At 47.1% G+C, this 20010-nt stretch overlaps 1 protein-coding gene across 1 annotated transcript in view; it reads left to right on the forward strand.

Moving 5' to 3' along the window:
* The first annotated feature begins 7 nt into the window (after positions 1 to 7).
* The window catches only part of CHMP4C (charged multivesicular body protein 4C), a 24304-nt gene continuing 4301 nt past the window's right edge, over positions 8 to 20010 (forward strand). Inside the window, exons 1-4 of the mRNA XM_014965160.1 lie at positions 8 to 235; positions 10869 to 11046; positions 13080 to 13194; positions 17815 to 17923. Of these exons, the coding sequence (XP_014820646.1) occupies positions 40 to 235; positions 10869 to 11046; positions 13080 to 13194; positions 17815 to 17923 (598 nt within the window). The 5' untranslated portion in view covers positions 8 to 39. The remainder of the gene's footprint in view (positions 236 to 10868; positions 11047 to 13079; positions 13195 to 17814; positions 17924 to 20010) is intronic.

The following is a 20010-nucleotide window of genomic DNA, read 5'->3' on the forward strand; positions in this document are numbered from 1 at the left end:
GGCCAGAGCCTTCCGTCGGCGGGTGCCGCCGCCATCGCCATGAGCAAGATTTCCAAGTTCTTCAAGGGGGGCGGCTCGGCCGCCTCCAAGGGCCGCGGGGGGCCCTCGCCTCAGGAGGCGCTGGCCCGGCTGCGGGAGACGGAGGAGCTGCTGAGCAAGAAGCAGGAGTACCTGGAGATGCGGATCCAGCGGGAGCTGGCGGCCGCCCGGCAGCACGGCACCAGGAACAAGCGAGGTGGGTACTCCCCGCAGCCGTGGTGGCGGCTGTGGGGCCGGAGAGGCTTCGAATCCCGGGGGCCAAACCCCTTTCTGGGCTGGGGATGTGGGGTACGCGGTGGGTTTTGGGGGTTCGGCTGTGGGTGGGTGTCACGGGGGTGGTGTGTGTGCGCCCTGGGACGTGCTGGTGGCTTTGGGTCTCGGGGTGGTGTTTGCCATGGTGTGAGGTGGGCAAGAAAGGCAACGGCATTCTGGCTTGTATCAAAAATAGTGTGGCCAGCAGAAGTAGGAGGGGATTGTCCCCCTGTACCCAGCGCTGGTGGGGCCACAGCTTGAGCGTTGTGTCCAGTTTTGGGGCACCTCAACACAAAAGAGATCTGGAGGTGCTGGAGCAGGTGCAGATGAGGGCAATGGAGCTGGTGAAGGGCCTGGAAAATAAATCTTATGAAGAGCAACCTGCTCTAGTGGGAGGTGTCCCTGCCCAGGGCAGGGGGGTTGGAACTCAATGATCTTTGAGGTCCCTTCCAACCCAAACCATTCTATGATTCTATGATTGAAGGAGCTGGGACTGTTCAGTTTGAGGAAGAGGAGGCTGAGGGGAGACAAAAGGTGGTGGTTGAGGTGGTTGAGGCCCCATCCCTGGAGATATTCAAGGAGAGGCTCGATGAGGCCCTGGGCAACCTGGTCTAGTTGGGGGTGTCCCTGCTGACTGCGGGGGGGTCGGACTAGATGACCTTTGGAGGTCCCTTCCGGCCTGGGAAATTCTATGATTCTATGAGACCTCATCACTCTCTACAACTACTTGAAAGGACACTGTAGAGAGGTTGGTGCTGGTCTCTTCTCCCAGGTCATTAGCGATAGAACAAGAGGGAATGGCTTCAAGCTGCAACAGGGTAGGTTTAGACTGGACTTTTGGAAACAATTCTTCCCAGAAAGAGTGGTCAGAGACTGGAATAGGCTGCCCAGGGAGGTGGTTGAGTCACCATCCCTGGATGTGTTTAGGAGTTGTTTAGATGTGGTGTTGGGGGACATGGTGGAGGGGAGAACTTTGTAGAGTAGGGTTGACGGTTGAACTCGATGATCCCAAGGGTCTCTTCCAACCTGAATGATTCTGTGATTGGTTATGGTGGGCTGATAACAAGGTGCTTTATTCTTAACTGGTTTAGTGTCAGTGGTTCCCTGGGCGATGCTTTTTTTCATGCTTTGCACTATAGTTGAGGCTGGATAAATGGTGCCACAAAGTCCTGTGCAACGTGGGTAGGGGCCCGTTGCTGGTTGGTTGTGCAGATAGCAGAGGAGCTGAAGAATGTGAGGATTCATGGGTGAATTCACATGATTTTGGCTGCGAGGGCTGGAGAATACGCTGCTGGCAACTGGGGAAGAAAGCGAGTCAATGATCTGCCTCAAACCATGTCACTAAAAAAATGAAGGATAGTTCAGAGCATCAGTGACTACAGATCCACGGTGCTGTTGGCTGCAAAGGAGATGGTACAAAGGGATAATAATTGCTTTTGGATCCTGCTTCTACTGATGTTGTCATCTCTGGGAAGCAAGTGACGGTAGCCGATGTCTTGGGGATGTCCAGGCCTTTGAGAAACAAGTGAATGACTTCCTAAAGTCACCTGGAATCCTGGTCATCTACTCCAGGCTTTATTTTTCTTGAGGTACTTCAAAACAGAAGCAAAACATCTGGAATTGAAGATTTGTGGTGTGATGAGAAAGTAGGTCTTTCATCTGCCCTTTCTATTGCTGGGTAACTTAAAAAGTTAATGCAGTTGTGGGGAGTTGTGTGGTAAAGGTGGTTTGGTTAGCTCTTTAATGTATCTGTAATAGGTTAGGATTTAATAATCGTTAGCAAAAAGGATTTACTTGGGAAGGATTTGAAGGCATTGGTGGAGATGGGAGGGATTTGAAGGCACAAACAGCTGGAGGGTGTAAAGCCAGTACTGCTCTGCAGCAGGGGGGCTGCCGGGCCTGTCCCAACCCCAAATTCTCTACTCCCTGGGCTTCATGGGGGCGTCTGGCTCGTCCCCTTCTGCGGGCAGTGGAACCTGCGTGCTGGCACCCTGAGCTAGTTCAGAAGGGTTGATCCACCTCAAACTGATCCCCTGTGAGACGGAGGGACAGGAGAGCTCCTGGCTCTGCTCCGCTGCGCGACAGCCTGAGCGACGGGGCTGCCCCTTCCCACTGTGGCCGTTCCCACGTGTCTCAATCCAGATGGACGTGCCTCTGTGGAACTTCAACCCGAGGCTGGACTTCAAGCTGGCGTGGCTGCAGGAAGAAGCAGTGCTTTCTGCCTCGCTCCTGCCCTCCCTCCCTCTCCTCGGCACAGCTTCCCCAAGGCTGCCTTTCCATTTGGGAAAGCTGGATGGATGCAGCTGCAACCTATACATAAGTATACATAAGATACATAAGTATACATAAGATACAGAATCACAGAATCTTCTAGGTTGGAAGGGACCTTAAAGATCATCTTGTCCAACCATCAACCTAACTGACAAAAATAGACACCCACACAACAAACAAGGAGCATCATCACTAAACCAGACCTCCCAGCACTACATCAACCCGGCTTTTGAACACCTCCAGGGATGGTGCCTCAACCACCTCCCTGGGCAGCCCATTCCAATGTTTGATAACCCTTTCAGTGAAAAAATTTTTCCTAATACAGCCTGAACCTCCCCTGGGGCAACTTGAGGCCATTTCCTCTTGTCCTGTCGCCTGTGACTTGAGAGAAGAGACCGACCCCCACCTCTCTACACCCTCCTTTCAGGGAGTTGTAGAGTACATGAGAATACATGAGTATCTAAAGGGTGAGTTGAAGGATGGTGGAGCCGGACTCTTCTCAGTGGTTCCCAGTGACAGGACGAGGGGCAACGGGCACAAGCTGGACCATGGGAAGTTCCACTCCAATGGGAGGAAGAACTTGTTTGGGGTGAGGGTGGCAGAGCCCTGGCAGAGGCTGCCCAGGGAGGGTGTGGAGTCCCCTTCTCTGGAGATCTTCAAGCCCCGCCTGGATGCTCCTGAGTGATGTGCTCTGGGCAGCCCTGCTTTAGCAGGGGAGTTGGACTGGATGGTCTCCAGAGGTCCCTTCCAACTCTGACAATTCCCTGATTCCATGATATTGTGGGTGGTTTTTTGGTCTGGGTTGTTTATTTAGGCTCAGTTCCACTAACCCAGTGGAGTCCACAGCACCTGTGAAGAAGAGGGTGGTGCACCAGGCAGTAGTGAGTTCTTGCTGTTGGGAGAAGGTGGGATGTGCTTCTCCTTCGCTTTAGCTGGTTGAGGCTGGTTCCAGGCGTTGGCCAAATGATGTGGCCTCGTGCTTCGGGCACGCAGCGTGTGACACAACGAAGCTTCTCTGCTGGGTGTTTATTTCCATGGCCATGCTCAAGGCTCCGTCCCCCTGATTTTATCCATTGGTGGAGTTGTGCTGCAAACTGGATTCTTGAGCAGATGTCATTAAAATGACCTCTTTTTTTTTTTTTTTTATCCTGTGGTTTGCTCAGGAACCTGCAGTTAAGGACAGTAAAGAGACAGGAGTAGGGTGAGGAGTAGAAAGCAGGATTATTTTTTTTTCATGCCAAAAATGGCTCTAAAGCCAAAAGGGGATGGTGTAACTACATCCAGAGGAGAAATGAGAGAGACTAACCTTGCTGTGCCGAAGTGCTTGAATTTAGCAGGCTAGTGAGTGAACATAAACCCCCAAGAATAGCCCTGCCTTTGATATGGCCATTGCTTTGCAGTTTAATTGCTATTGATTTACACGTAGCAGCTCATTAGTTGGTATACTCTACTATATAGTTCGGAGGAAATCTGTGCTACAGGCTGGAGCTGCCTGGCAGAAAAGGACCTGGGGGTGTTGGTGGACACCGGCTGAACAGGAGCCAGCAGTGTGCCCAGGTGGCCAAGAAGGCCACCAGCATCCTGGCCTGGGTCAGGACCAGCGTGGCCAGCAGGAGCAGGGCAGTGATGGTGCCTCTGTCCTGGGCACTGGTGAGGCCCCACCTCCAGGGCTGTGTCCAGTTTTGGGCCCCTCACCACAAAAAAGACATCGAGGGGCTGGAGCGGGTAGAGAGAAGGGCAACAAAGCTGGTGAGGGGTCTGGAGCACAAGTCTTATGAACTGCAGCTGAGGGAGCTGGGGGTGTTCAGCCTGGAGAAGAGGAGGCTGAGGAGAGACCTTCTCACTCTCTCCAACTCCCTGAAAGGAGGGTGTAGCCAGGGGAGGTTGGTCTCTTCTCCCAAGTCACAGGAGACAGGACAAGGGAAAATGGCCTCAAGTTACACCAGGGGAGGTTCAGGTTGGAGATTAGGAAAAATGTTTACACTGAAAGGGTTATTAAGCCTTGGAATGGGCTGCCCAGGGAAGGGGTTGAGGCACCATCCCTGGAGGTGTTCAAAAGATGGGTTGACACAGTACTTAGAGACATGGTTTAGTGATGGGTTTTTTTGGTCAGAGTTAGGTTGATGGTTGGACTAGATGATCTTGAAGGTCCCTTCCAACCTAGATGATTCTATGGTTCTATTCTCTGATTCTAACCAGTACCTATTGTAGCATTCTGTAAACATACACACCAATGAGAGAATAAAAGTTTTAATCTTCATTGCTTTGTTAAAGTGAATGTTTCCAAGGGACCTTGTAGGTAATTTTTAATGGTGTATTTTCTTAATTGCGTCTGTGGAGAAGCCTGTGGAAACTAAAATGTAAGCGTCTGAGACTGGAGCAAGACATACCTAGGTATAGAATAATGCAGCAATTAGCATGATGTCATTTGATTTTTAGGCATGTGAGTCTGCGTCAGTTATTCTGATGCAAGAGAGAGCAGGTTTAAGCACCAGCAATTTTTCGTGACTTCAGATGATTCTCGAGTGGGTTCCTGTGACCTCAGTAGGCTTAACTTGACTTAAAGGCCATAACGCATTAGCTGCGCAAACAGATGTGAAGCATCCCTCAAATATTTTTGGCTCTCCTTTAAGAAGTGAGCATCTCTGCAGTTCCTGTACCTAATCTGAAATGAGCTACGCTTTTGGGGTGATACGTTTCCAACACTCCCCATTAATAGCTTACTGTAGCTAAACCACTCGAGGGTTTTCGAGACCCTCAAGTGGTGCGTTTTGGAATTCCTCCTGCAGAGGTTATGTCATGATAAGCAATATTTCTTTTCACAATTAGCACCGCCTTTTAATCTCTCCTCATTCCAGATACAAACTATTAATTTTTTTTAATATATATTTCTTGCTACACTTTTTAGGTATCTCAGTTTCAGCTGGTGCACAGCTGCCAGGTCTGCCTGCAAATTGGCTTTTCATCTTCAATATTTTGAAGGTCATACAGGAAAATTTAAAGAACAGAAATTGATACTGAATATTTGAGAACTCTGTTTAAAAGGAAATGTGTTTTTTTTGAAGTGCACCTGTACCTATGGAAATAACATACACGTGAATGAGTGTTGCTTCAGCCTGGAATCTTTCACAGATCCTAAGAAATGGTCAAATGAAGAGAAGTAAGTTAAAAGAAGTCATCCAGAATAGGATTAAATCTTAACCGTAAAGAGCCACATAGTACTATTTGAGGATAAAACCCGTGTAGAAAGTTGGAATAGCATGTAGGGTTTCACAAGCAAGATGCTGCTAGGTATGTTGCGTGGTGCATTTGGGCAGGTCTCATGTAGCCCTGTAGCATTCCTTTCCAGTGAGTTAGCTATGACCAGGAGGCTGTTGAAACCAAACAAGGAGGTAGTAGCTGTGTGTTAACACCTACGGGGCCGTCACAGTCGTGGCAGGGTGTACGACAGGTTGGGGCTGGGGGTTCCTGGTGGGGAGATAGGAGTAAGCCCATAGCGCGTCTTCCTTCTGTGATCTTCGTGGTCATGGTTCAGGTGCCTTGTGTGAATTGGAATTGTTATGAGTCAAGGACATTATTGTTCTTGAATTAGTGCCTCGGTTGTAACTGTATGTGGCTTCCCCCACAAGGTTGTAAGGATTATTAAATGCTGATAACAAGCTTAAGGTGGTATGATTTTTTTTTTTTTTATGGCCTCAGCAACATTTCTTTTGATTGTCCCTGGCGTAAGGGAGATTATGATCCATCAATCCCTTACGGGACTCATCGGAGTGGACATTTATGAACTGATTCCAAGAATGAGATACAGTATTTTCACAGTGGTGTTACAGCTTTTGAAGATTTCCTTCTTCACCAGTTTCCCCCTGGGAACCTTACGGATTACTAGACAATGATTTTATTTCTGCTTCAGAAGATGAGATCATTGGTAGTTCTTGTCCTGATGGGTGCTGGTGGTGGGCTTGACAGGTAAAGGTGCTGTTATCACTGTACTGTCTCTTTTCATTCTGATCTGTCATGAAACTGTGAGGAGTGTGCCACAGCTCTTCCTATGTCACTACTTTTGTTCTTCCCTTCAGAAACCTGGATAGTCAGTGTGACCAGGATTGCCATTGCCCACCTGGTGGTTTCTGCTTCCTTAATAAAGTATCAACATAGCAGTGATACTGGAAAAGTGTCCTTCTGTATGTTATTAACTACAGGTCTTTAATATGCTTGCTTAAAATGACAGAATGGTCTATTGTTGTTCCACCCACTTATCTTGAAAATAAAATAAAAATTCAAATTAAAAGCAGTGGTTCCTAATCTATGCTGTGTATCCTGTGTGCTGGACTCAGAAGTAGAGCACAGGAAATGTGCTAAAGCCCAGCCAACTGCTGACTTTTAATAACTGTTAATTATGAAATGCAGGAGTTGAATCAGCTTCTTTGGAGCACAACAGAGACAGTGTATGAGATAGATTGTTTTTTTTCCTGGAGAAGTCCTCCACCTCTTCCTGGTTGAATTGGTATTAATTACACTTGCTTCCTCAGACCCTGCCCCTGCTTAGACTCTTCTCCCTGGGCTGTCTTCCTTCTTAGAAATGATTGGAATGGCCAACACTCTTTTTCAGCGATACTCTTAGACCTTCAGTGAAGTAAGTTTATGTTCTTTCCTCCATTTATTTATTTATTTGATAGATACGTTCTTCTTCAGTTTGGTTATTACAATGCAATAGCATTTCTGTGAAGCATTTTATTCTTCTTATAAGAGTTGCACACAAATTTTAAAATGCTTGTACGCGCAGAAGAGCACTTAAAGGTCATGATAATCCGTAAAGCAGAAAGAAAAACCTCAAAGAACAAGGAGATTCTCATATCTTAGCTATAGGAGCTTCTAATACGAAACACTGTACAATGAAGGGTATTCATTTAATATAAATGAGAAAAAGCATATGACACGGCATGGGAATTATGCCTTGGTTGATGAGGAAGGAGTACAACTTGGTTTCCTATGAAGTGCTTTGTTCTATAAGTCATTGGTAAAATTGAAAAGAATTAATAAAGATGATATGTTGCACTACAGTAATTAGGAAAAGCTCTTTATGAATAGTTGAAGTCACACAAAGTTTAGCTGCTTCCGTGGTTTCTTAATTTGGGTGTGGTTTCATTAAACCTTAATACAGGAACCTTCAGGATTTTGAAGAAAAACAAACAGCTCTCCTTTGTGTGTAACTGAGGAAATCCATTTTCTCTCTGAGCAGCCAATAATAAAAATACCATTACAGAGACTCATTTGTGAAAAACACCGCCTGGAAGTATTTCCCTGTGGTAGCTACTTACTGCAGCTGGAGCCTTTCTGCATCAGCCAGTTATTGCTCCTCCCTCCACGGAGCTTTAGAGTCTCCTCTGGCACAGCTGGTCTTATGCTTAATTTCAGGCCATTAAATTTACCTGGAATCTCTGGTTTCCTAACCTAAGAATCCACGATCAAATTTTGATTCAACTGAAACTGAGGAAGGGGGTGGCTCGTGTCCTAGTGTTACCAATAATAAGCATAAATAAGTAGGGAAATAACGAGTAGGTGAAAAGATAATTTTGGTGTTGAGTCAAACTGATGTATTTTGGAATTGCCAATGAGAATTTTGCAGTTCTTACATTTGCCACTTGCATGACATCCTTTGAGGTTCACGCATCCTATTCAGAATCATAGAATCACAGAATGGTCAGAGTTGGAAGGGACCTTAAAGACCATCTAGTTCCAACCCCCCTGCCCTGGGCAGGGACACCTCCCACCAGACCAGGTTGCTCCAAGCCCCATCCAGCCTGGCCTTGAACCCCTCCAGGGATGGGGCAGCCACAGCTTCTCTGGGCAACCTGTTCCAGTGTCTCACCACCCTCACAGGGAAGAATTTCTTTCTGGTCTCTAATCTAAATTTCTCTCTTTCAATTTAAAACCATTACCCCTCATCCTATGGCTCCACTCCCTGACCAAGAGTCCCTCCCCATCTCTCCTGGAGCCCCTTCAGATATTGGAAGGCTGCTATGAAGTCTCCCCAGACTTCTCTTCTTCAGGCTGAACAACCCCAACTCTCTCAGTCTCTCATTACAGCAGAGGTGCTCCATCCTTCTGATCATCTTCATGGCCCTCTGCTTTGCCTGTTCCAACAGGTCCATGTCCTTCCTGTGCTGAGGACTCCAGAGCTGGACACAGAGCTCCAGGTGGGGTCTCACCAGAGCAGAGGGGCAAAATCGCCTCCTGTGCCCTGCTGGCCACGCTTCTCTTGATGCAGCCCGGGATGGAGTTGGCTCTCTGGGCTGCCAGTGCACATTGCCAGCTCATGTTGAGCTTCTCATCCACCACCCCCCCCAAGTCCTTCTCCTCAGGGCTGCTCTCCAGCCATTCTCTGCTCAACCTGTATTTGTGCCTGGAATTGCTGTGACCCAGGTGCAGGACCCTGCACTTGGTTTGGTTGAACTTCATGAGGTTTGCATGGGCCCACCTCTCCAGCCTGCCCAGGTCCCTCTGGATGGCATCTCTTCCCTCCAGCATGGCGACCACACCGTACAGCTTGGTGGTCTTGGCAAACTACTTGAGGGTGCACTCAATCCCACTGTCCATGTCTCCAACAGAGATGTTAAAGAATATGCATGATATGCGTGGGAAAGTCTTGAATTTGAATATTTTGAATAATCTGTTGTGATTCCTGTGCTGTCCTGAAACATTTTACTGCAGGTGCTAGAAGGCACTGTGTGTCTTAGCCTGTGTGAATGCTGGTCTTTGCACAGCCAGTGATGAACAACTGTGACCATGTTGATTCAGGCATTTTATGGAATCAGGGAATTGTTGGAGTTGGAAGGGACCTCTAGAGATCATCCAAAGGGACCTCTAGAGACCATCCAGTCCAACCCCCCGGCCAAAGCAGGGTTGCCCAGAGCACATCACTCAGGAGCATCCAGGTGGGGCTTGAAGATCTCCAGAGAAGGGGACTCCACACCCTCCCTGGGCAGCCTCTGCCAGGGCTCTGCCACCCTCACCCCAAACAAGTTCTTCCTCACATTGGAGTGGAACTTCCCCTGGTCCAGCTTGTGCCTGTTACCCCTTGTCCTGTCAAGAAAGTGCTGAATTTTTTAGTGTGTGGTTAAACACCATAAATTTGTGCCCCCCCTTTGGAGGGATCCTAACTTAAGTGGACAAGTTGTGTAGCCCGATGTCAGGGTTCAGTGTTATTGCACGCCTGCAAAACAGGACAGCAACAGTAATCACTGCTGTTGTTTTTCTGAGTTTGGGGGGTACAGTTGCTTGCTGGCTCTGAACCTGATTTCAAAATAAAATGTAAGAGACAAGGGAAAGGACACAGCTATTAATAGCATCGAAAAAGCAATATGTTAACTCAGTCTCTTTTGGTTTTGCTTGGGTTTTGGGTTTTTTTTTGTTGGTTTTTGGTTTTTTTTTTTTTGGTCTGGCACGTGGAGTTTGGAAAAGACAGCGGTCAGGAAATGCTTGTGGCAAGATTATGTGTGTTCCACACCCAGAGGCTGAGAGAAAGCCCTTTTCTCCCCCTGCTCGTCACGTGCATTTGTTCTGGTAATTATTTACTCTGGGGAAAGTATGGTGCTTAGAACTAAGCAAATATAAAAGACTAATCTCGGCAATTTACAATGGTAATGGGGAGTAGCTGGATTTGACTCTGGCCGTGTCTGCAAAGTTCTGTGTGTTTTCAAGTGTTAAGGTTTAAAGTTCATGCTCCTAAGTGATTGTAAGAAACAGATGCAGCTGAAACCCAGGGAAATGTGAGTCCTCCTCTGATCCAGCCCCCCTGCTTGGTCAGGCCCTTTGGGCTTTCCCTGGAAAGTTTCTGCTGCTGAGAGAACATTGGAAGGTGCAGCATTGGTGGAGGCATGGTTATCATGACAGATCTCCTTAACTCTGTCTTTCTTAGTTTCTATTTATATTTTGCAACCTCTCCTTTCTTTCTTTTCCCCCCGGTTTCCTCCTTTCTGGCTTTCCTCTGACATTTTTCTTTTTCCTCCTCATCTTCCCTGCTTTGCCTGCGTGCACAGGATGGAAGTTGGAGATGATGATCTGCAGTGGAGGAAGAAGCTGCTCTTCCCTGTGGTGCTAAAAGGAATTTAATCTAAAAGAGGCTTCCCAGCATGTTCATGCAACAGCATGTTGGTGATAAACAGGCTGCTGACCTGGCGTGCGCAAAGTTTTTCTCCCTACTAGTCAGGTAGGAGGGTGAGAATTATAAATTCTCGGTGCTGAACTACTCATCCTTGCATTTTGCAATGAAAATCCATGGTGTCCTTCTCCTCTTCCTGTTCCAGCTGCCTTGCAAGCGCTGAAGAGGAAAAAGAGGTACGAGAAACAGTTGAGTCAAATTGATGGGACGCTTTCGACCATTGAGTTCCAGCGAGAGGCGTTGGAAAACTCCCACACCAACACAGAAGTGCTCAAGAATATGGGATACGCTGCACAAGCTATGAAAAAAGTGCATGAAAATATGTAAGTGCTTGCTAATAGCTTTCCAGTTGAGCTTACTAACCACTTTCAAACTATTTTAATTGTTGCAGTCATAGAATCATAGAATCATAGAATCATAGAATTGCCCAGGCCGGAAGGGACCTCCAAAGGTCATCTAGTCCGACCCCCCCACAGTCAGCAGGGACACCCCCAACTAGACCAGGTTGCCCAGGGCCTCATCGAGCCTCTCCTTGAATATCTCCAGGGATGGGGCCTCAACCACCTCCCTGGGCAACCTGTTCCAGTGCTCCACCACCCTCACAGTGAAGAACCCTCTCCTCATCTCCAGTCTAAATCTGTTCCCCTCCAGCTTGAAGCCATTGCCCCTCGTCCTGTCACTACAGGCCTTTCTAAACAGGCTCTCCCCAGCCTTCCTGTAGCCCCCTTCAGGTACTGGAAGGCTGCTATTAGGTCTCCCTGGAGCCTCCTCTTCTCCAGGCTGAACAACCCCAGCTCCCTCAGCCTGTCCTCGTAGCAGAGGTGCTCCATCCCCCTGATCATCCTTGTGGCCCTCCTCTGGACCCTCTCCATCAGGTCCATGTCCTTCTTATATTGAGGGCTCCAGACCTGCACACAATACTCCAGGTGAGGTCTCACCAGAGCAGAGTAAAGTGGCAGAACCACCTCTCTGGACCTGCTGGCAACGCAGCTTTTGATGCAGCCCAGGATGGGATTGGCCTTCTGGGCTGCAGCTGCCCACTGCCTGCTCATGTCCAGCTTCTCCTCCACCAGCACCCCCAAGTCCCTTTCCTCAGGGCTGCTTTCCAATCCCTCACCCCCTAGTTTGTATTGGTGGCGAGGATTGTTCCGGCCCAGGTGCAGAACCTTGCATTTGCTCTTGTTGAACCTCATGAGGTTCACCTGGGCCCACCTCTCCAGCCTGTCCAGGTCCTTTTGGATGACATCCTGTCCCTCTGGTGTATGGACAACACCACACAGCTTGGTATCGTCCGCAAACTTGCTGATGGTGCCTTTAATCTCCCTGTCTATATCATTGATAAAAATGTTAAACAGCACCGGCCCCAGCACGGACCCTTGAGGGACACCACTTGTGACTGGTCTCCATCTGGACTTTGAGCCATTGAGTACCACCCTCTGGATGCGACCATCTAGCCAGTTCCTTCTCCACTGAACAGTCCACCCATCAAATCCGTACCCCTCCAATTTGGCAATCAGGATGTTGTGGGGGACCGTGTCAACATCCTGTCAACCGGTTTGGACTTAATTTTTGGTTCTGGCATTTAATGTCAGGGATGCTGTCGGTCCCATAGTGTTATATTTGGCAGAAAACTATCTTACCAGTGAGTCTAGAAGGAAGTCCAATTAACGAGAGAGATCTGTGTGGTACTGCCCTCCGTTTTTCCCAGAAGAAAACTTAGTTGAGGAAACTAAGTGGTCTCTTTTTCTCATTTCCATAACCTGGACTGTATGATTCAAAGCACTAATTAGACTTGAATAAAAGAGAGGGTCATTTTTTTGTGTGTGTACAGTACTTATGTACGGCCTATATTGTTTCAAGAGGCATTTTCCTGCCTGAATAAACAGAGTTAAATCAGAAGAGTTGTTCCCAGAGAAGTAAACAGAAACTGAAGCAATAATGAAATTAACAATGAGGAGGAGCTTTTTAAATGGGGTGTAGTTCTTTTAAGTTCCCCCAACATCTGACAAAAGCTTAATATCAAAAAAAGATGCATCTCTAAAGGTGCTGACCTCGGGAAGGAGATGGGATCTGCCCAGGGAATGGGACTGTTGTCTGGCAGAGGGATGGGAAGCCCAGAGAGGGAGAGAGATGCAGACTGCTGCAGTTTGACTTTTGTTATAATCCCAAAGTGGAAGAAATTGGACTGGCTAAAAAAGCACAGAAGCTTGCCAAGAATCATGAAGGTGTAGGTGAGGGAAATTATTCCCTGCGAGCTCTACTGTTTATACAGCCACGGGTGTAAAAAGAAAATAGTTTTCTTCCATAGGATTTGAACAATATATCTTTAAAAAATATTTCCATGTTGTCTTGCCAGGGACTTGAACAAAATCGATGATTTGATGCAAGATATCACTGAACAGCAAGATGTTGCCCAGGAGATTTCAGACGCTATTTCAAACCGAGCCGGCTTTGGTGAGGAGTTTGACGAGGTTAGTACTTCAGTAAAGCCTGTGAGTTTTAGCTCTTAAATGACTCCATAGTTATTTATTTGTGTGGTGGCTTGTTCTAGTGGTTTGTTTCCCAAAAGTTGTGGATGTGGAATTCTCACATCCAGTTTCTTGCACGAATTCCTTGATTCTGGCTTACGCTAGCTAGGACATTTTTGTATTTTTTATATATACATATAAAATTAATAATATACATAATGTAATAAAATTTTGATATGTGTAAAAATATAAAAATATTTTTAATTTATGTATAAATTTTAAAAAGCCAATTTTAACTGCGCTCCTGTAGTTGTTATTCTCATTTGTACCTTGGAAGGAGGAGGTCACTGAAACATGTAATTTGTGCTGCTCCAAGTGGGTGCTTGAAACATATAATTTTTTGTGCTCCAAATAGACATCTGTTTGTCTTAAGTGCACGTTCCTACACCACGAACAGGCTGCTGTTCAGAATTCTGAATGTTTGGGCCAGTTTTTTACGGTCTTTTTTGGCACTTGGAGGTGCACGTCCTTGCCGTGTTTTCCAGATCTTCTACAGCCATAGATACATTAAGTAGAAATAATTCCTTCTGGAGGCAGTGATGGTTTCTTCCTTGAGCACTTTTCTGCTGAAACCCCCCACAAGGCACTTAGAACCTTCTGAAAATTTGTTGCAGTAGCTTTCATCCAGTGTCCTGGGACTTGGTTTTGTGTATCTGAGCAGGACATTACTTATTTTCTGATCCAACCGTGGCTGAGGACTCAAGGGTCAGGTAGACCCTTGCAGAGCTGGGGATTGGCCTCAATATTGCAGTCAGTTTGGTTTTGGTTTTTAACTGTGTTTTAAAATGACCAAGCACTAGGGATCATTTTAAGAATGTCCTAAAGAATCAAACAATTCATTCTGTGCCCAACTAGTTTGTTCCTACGTGCCCGAATGGACAACAAAGAAAAATACCTATGCTATATCATAATTCGCTTGACTTGGGGAGGAGGAGAAGTTTAATTCAACAGTTATAATTTGTTATAGTAATGATTCTTTGCATTTTGTTCCCGTTGTCTGCTTTCCTTTTTTTCCTGCTTTGAGTATAAATAGACTTTCAAGAAACGTTTAATCAATACTGGCACAAGGAATGGGGTTGGGTTTGGCCTGTACCAACTGGGCTTTGAGGAGCTGGAAACCCCTGCCATCCTGAACAGCTATGCCGTGTTGCTTACTTTTCATCAGCGCTTAACTTTTAGGAATGTAGGCTTTGTAAGCATGTTGTGGATTGATCTGGAAGGTCCTAAGAGACACTGATCTTAAGTTGATGGGCTTATTTTCTGTTCTGGGAAAATATGCCACTATCACATGGAGCATCCTTACACCAGCACCTGCCTTTGCATAGGAGCACAATACTGTTAGCACTTGTCCTATAATTGGGAGACCTGGTTTGCAGGCCACTTCAGCTTAAAAGCACTGGAATAAATTACTTAGCCACTGGGTTATGAGGTGATTTGTGTTAGAGCATGATATTTAATTTTATTTTTTTGTAGGACATTTTGACCGTAAACTTGTATTTCCTCTTCTCACGTGTGTCATGGGTGTAAGGAGATCATGGAAGCATGTAATTTCTACTGCTCCAGAGAGACACAAAAACCTAAGGGCTCTTTCTCCCTAGATTGACACAGTGAATCATAGAATCATATGGGGTTGGAAGAGACCTCTGGAGATCATCTAGTCCAGCCCCCTGCCAGAGCAGGTCCACCCAGAGCAGGTCCCACAGGAACATGTCCAGGTGGGGTTTGAACGTCTCCAGAGAAGGAGACTCCACCACCTCCCTGGGCAGCCTCTTCCAGGGCTCTACCGCTCTCACAGGAAAGAAGTTCCTCCTCATGTTTAGGTGGAACTTCTTATATTCAAGTTTGTGCCCATTTCCTCTTGTCCTGTCCCTGGGCACCACTGAAAAAAGCCTGGCCCCATCCTCCTGACACCCTCCCTTCAAGTATTTATAAGCATTGATCAGATCCCCCCTCCGCCTTCTCTTCTCCAGACTAAACAGACCCAAGTCCCTCAGCCTCTCCTCATAAGGGAGATGCTCCAGGCCCCTCATCATCTCTGTAGCCCTCTGCTGTCCCCTCTCCAGCAGTTCCCTGTCCTTCTGGAACTGGGGAGCCCAGAACTGGTCCCAGTGCTCCAGATGGAGCCTCCCCAGGGCAGAGCAGAGGGGCAGGATGACCTCCCTCCACCTTCTGGCCACACTCTTCCTGATGCCCCCCAGGATGCCATCGGCCTTCTTGAATGTCATGAAGAATGCAAAAAACCTGTGTCCTACCTGAGTAGGATGCTCACTGGAAGGGGTAACCCTTGCCTAGGGGCCTTTTTCTGATAATCAGATGCAAAATATGCACATTCCAGAGGACCTGCGGGTTGACATGGTATCTTCTCCCTGCTCTCTTTTTGGCCAAGGTTCACTAAGAGAAAGGGGATTTGTTGTTGCTGTTGCAATACTCCACAGCCTCGTCATAGAGCAATGCCTGGATGTGTGGGAAACATAAGCTAAATCTCTGCCTGAGGATTAGAAGAACTTAAATCTTGGGTCTCCCACGTCGAGAGCAAATGTTGTAGCCATCACACTATTATGTTAAAAGTGTAGGGGTTGTGATTACTGTTTCCTTCAGCTTTCCCCCCCCCCACCCCCGCCTTTTGTTTTTTTCCTGAGCCTGTTGTGCCTGGCAAACCTCTTAATTGTTTACTTGTTCAGCAGAGGTTGGTAAGGACTAATTTGGAGTGGAAGAGTGTTAGATGACCAAGAGAGCCATTGGGATCCTGGGCTGCGGAGGGAAGAGTGTGGCCAGGAGGTGGAGGGAGGTCATTCTCCCCCTCTGCTCTGCACTGGGGAGGCCACAACTGGAATCCTGCCTCCAGTGCTGGGCTCCCCAGTTCCAGAGGGACAGGGAACTGCTGGAGAGAGTCCAGCGTAGGGCAACAGAGATGATGGAGGGGTTGGAGCATCTCCCTGATGAGGAAAGGCTGAGAGAGCTGGGGCTCTTGAGCCTGGAGAAGAGAAGGCTGAGGGGAGACCTTCTGAATGCTGACGAGGGTCTAAAGGATGGGTTGAAGGAGGATGGAGCTGGACTCTTCTCAGTGGTTCCCAGGGACAGGACGAGGGGCAACGGGCACAAGCTGGACCATGGGAAGTTCCACTCCAATGTGAGGAAGAACTTGTTTGGGGTGAGGGTGGCAGAGCCCTGGCAGAGGCTGCCCAGGGAGGGTGTGGAGTCCCCTTCTCTGGAGATCTTCAAGCCCTTCATGCTCCTGAGTGATGTGCTCTGGGCAACCCTGCTTTGGCCGGGGAGTTGGACTGGATGGTCTCTAGAGGTCCCTTCCAACTCTAATTCCCTGATTCCGTGACCACCTAGAGATCTTCAGAAATACCTGTTTTCCATTGACTTCATTCATAACAACTTGGGTACTAACGTTGTGAGAAGCTTGTCTTCTGCCTGAGGCACTTGAAGTCGATGCGCTTGTGCCTTTGCTAAATGCCGAAGTTAAACTGGGGCCCTAATTTCTTGCACTTTTCTTTGAGCAGCTCATCAGCTGTCAATTGAACATCACCAGGTATAGACCCGATGCTGAAATTTTTAGATGATATCCTAGTATTTGCACCATCAGATATGCAAATATATAGCCTTTTTTGGCCTTAAAAATACAAAAAGATGAGAAACGCAATCTAGGAAGGCCTGTAGTGGCTATGTCATTATAATTTTAATTTCCACATTGGTGATAAGCAGGGTCTAAACGGGTGGGCAAAGCCCATTTCAACACCTGGTAGATCTCACTTCGTTACAGCCACGTTTTCCCCACCCACTTCCGCCTGTTGTTTCTTTTTAAACCGTCTTATCAAGGTGGCAAAGGTCCATTTCTCTACAAATAGGTAATATTTTGCTTCCTTCCTTTGGGAAACTTCAGCCAAGGAGTAAGTCTTTGGCTTTTTTAAAAAGTGGTGTGGTCTTGTTATTTTTAGTATGAAACAAGTGGTTTAGATCATCGGTCCAAATGGGTTTCTGCAGCCAAAAGCCCCAGGGTGTTACGTGCTGCAGGAGTGAGAAGCAGGACCCAGGAGGACAGCTCTGATTCCAGTGCTGCTTGGAAATCATATATAATCCGGGACTTGTGCGATAGGGCTGAAACATGATTTTTAATGACAGGCTGCCTTATAACCAGTGGAGCTGTTTGCTCTTTAAAACGGGAGAAATTGCACATTAAAATTAGGATCCGTTAGAGAGTACAGGCTCTAGGCTTGGAATAAACTCGAGGAAGGCACAGGGATCTTTCTGGTTTTTTGCCCATTTTTCTGTTTGTCTTTATGAGGAGTACAACGCTGTTTTGTTTCTAATTTTATACCTTGTCCTGTTTCTAACTTCCAAGGTCCTTTCAACTTTTAATTAAGGGTTATTGCCCACACTTAGTAAAAATTATAGTAGTGATACGCTTTTTTTTTTTACATATATATATATAAAGTTTGTTTCCAGGTCTAAACTGTTTTTTTCAGTAGCGCTTTGCTTCGTGGTCGTTAAATGTGCCCTTGCCTGAGATCCCTGTCAGGGCAATGAATTTGTAAACGATGTTTTGCTTGAATTTAGGATGAGCTGATGGCAGAATTAGAAGAACTGGAGCAAGAAGAATTGAACAAGGGAATGAGAGACATCAGACTGCCAAGTGTTCCATCCACCTCGCTGCCTGCTCGCCCTGGTAAACTGCTTACCATTTTATGTTCCTCATGATTAAGGCATGCTGTGAGTAGGAGGAGAGGAAGAGAGAGCCCCAGATGTGCATTTAACTGGTTTTCCTTTTCCTATTTTAGTAGCTGTTTATCAGAAAAAAAAAAGGAGAATAGAATCCTGGTTTGCTGTATGTATTTAGGATCAAATTCTGTGTAGCTTTGGGGAGGCAAACTCAGGGAAGCTGAGCTGGGGTGTATAATAATGCATCTCCTGCTGAAACGTCGTGAGATCACTGAGCCATGGGAAGACCTTTTTTCTCTTTTTGGCAATTAGATCCTTAGTCTGTTTTAATTACATTCTGACCTAGATTCAAAATGCTTGCGTCACGTGGTAGGGTAGTGGTGTGGCCACTGGTATTTTAATTAGAATTTAAGGAAGTAGCCGGAAGTACACGTTTAAAGAAATATTGTCATTCCTTTTTTTTTTTTTTTTTTTTCTACAGAACAGACTTATTCCTGGCGTTAAGCAGGAGTCTTATTTTTCTGTAGTTCTGTTGATTTTGAATGAAGCTGGAGACGGTCAACTTTTTAACTGTACCTTTTACTGTGTCCCTGTTGTCCCCTCTCAGCTGAAAGACGTGCTGTGCCAGTCAATGCCACTGATGCTGGTAAAAGAGCATAACTATTGGGCAGCCAGGGCAGTGCACAGGTGGTTTATGGTGTGTTAACAGGTTACCTGGACCAGCTCCTCTCTGAGACTCTTCCCCCGTGTTTTGGCAGATGGCACTTAAAACCCTGAGAAGCAGTTTATCATGTTCAAACTGGGATTGTGGCCTTACCTGCTGAACTCAATTGCAGGACAGTTAGTTTAAAAAAATAAAAATAAAGAAAAGGATTTAGGAAAACCAAGTGCAAATTGCAGTCTAGGCGTTTATGGCTTTTTTCTACATCTTCTTCCATGGGGCTTTGAGCAACCTGGATGGGGCTTGGAGCAACCTGGTCTGGTGGGAGGTGTCCCTGCCCAGGGCAGGGGGGTTGGAACTGGATGGTCTTTAAGGTCCCTTCCAACTCTGACCATTCTGTGATTCTTCCAGACCCAGCTGTGCCAGATGACATTTTTATTAAATCCAGGCTATCATCTCCACGTGCTTCTCGCTGTCTTAATTTAGTACCATCTGTCTGTATGGCTGCTTCAGGCAGAAGAAGCTGGTGACATTTGTACAGTTTAAGGCCTTGCAAAACTGGCTTATCTTTTACGAAACTTACAAAATGAGAACAAAGCAGTTAATGGTTCTAATTGGAGATGCGTGTTACCCTCCTGATTTCAGAGATGGGGAAACTGAGGCAGAGTAAGGCATAGTCACCTTCCCCGGTCACACAGTGAGCCAGTGGCACTTGCTTCTAGAGCAGGGACCGGACCAGGGCTCCCATGTCCTTCTCCAGCTGGCTGCTGTAAAGGTAGAGGTGAGGGTGTTGCACCCAGTGACACTTTTCACTGGTGGTTGGAGGAATCCAAATCCCTATGAGGCCCAGCCTGTGGCTGGAGACAGCCTGGTGTTGAACTTGGGCTGTAGGGCATGCCGGTTGGAGGGTCAGTGAACAGAGACTATTTGGGTGAGGTTTCAGCTCGGGGAATGTGATAGGGGATGGGTGATAGGAGGTCTGGGTAAAAGGAGGAGAGGGGAAGTATGTGTGGGACCTCATATGGAGCTGGGAATTATCATAGAATCATAGAGTCATAGAATGGTCCAGGCCGGAAGGGACCTCCAAAGGCCATCTAGTCCGACCCCCCCGCAGTCAGCAGGGACACCCCCAACTAGACCAGGTTGCCCAGGGCCTCGTCGAGCCTCTCCTTGAATATCTCCAGGGATGGGGCCTCAACCACCTCCCTGGGCAACCTGTTCCAGTGCTCCACCACCCTCACAGTGAAGAACCCTCTCCTCATCTCCAGTCTAAATCTGTTCCCCTCCAGCTTGAAGCCATTGCCCCTCGTCCTGTCACTGCAGGCCTTTCTAAACAGGCTCTCCCCAGCCTTCCTGTAGGCTCCCTTCAGGTACTGGAAGGCTGCTATTAGGTCTCCCCGGAGCCTCCTCTTCTCCAGGCTGAACAACCCCAG

This window comes from Calidris pugnax, unplaced genomic scaffold (genome assembly GCF_001431845.1).
Source record: "Calidris pugnax isolate Ruff unplaced genomic scaffold, ASM143184v1 scaffold41, whole genome shotgun sequence".
Lineage (NCBI taxonomy): Eukaryota > Metazoa > Chordata > Aves > Charadriiformes > Scolopacidae > Calidris > Calidris pugnax.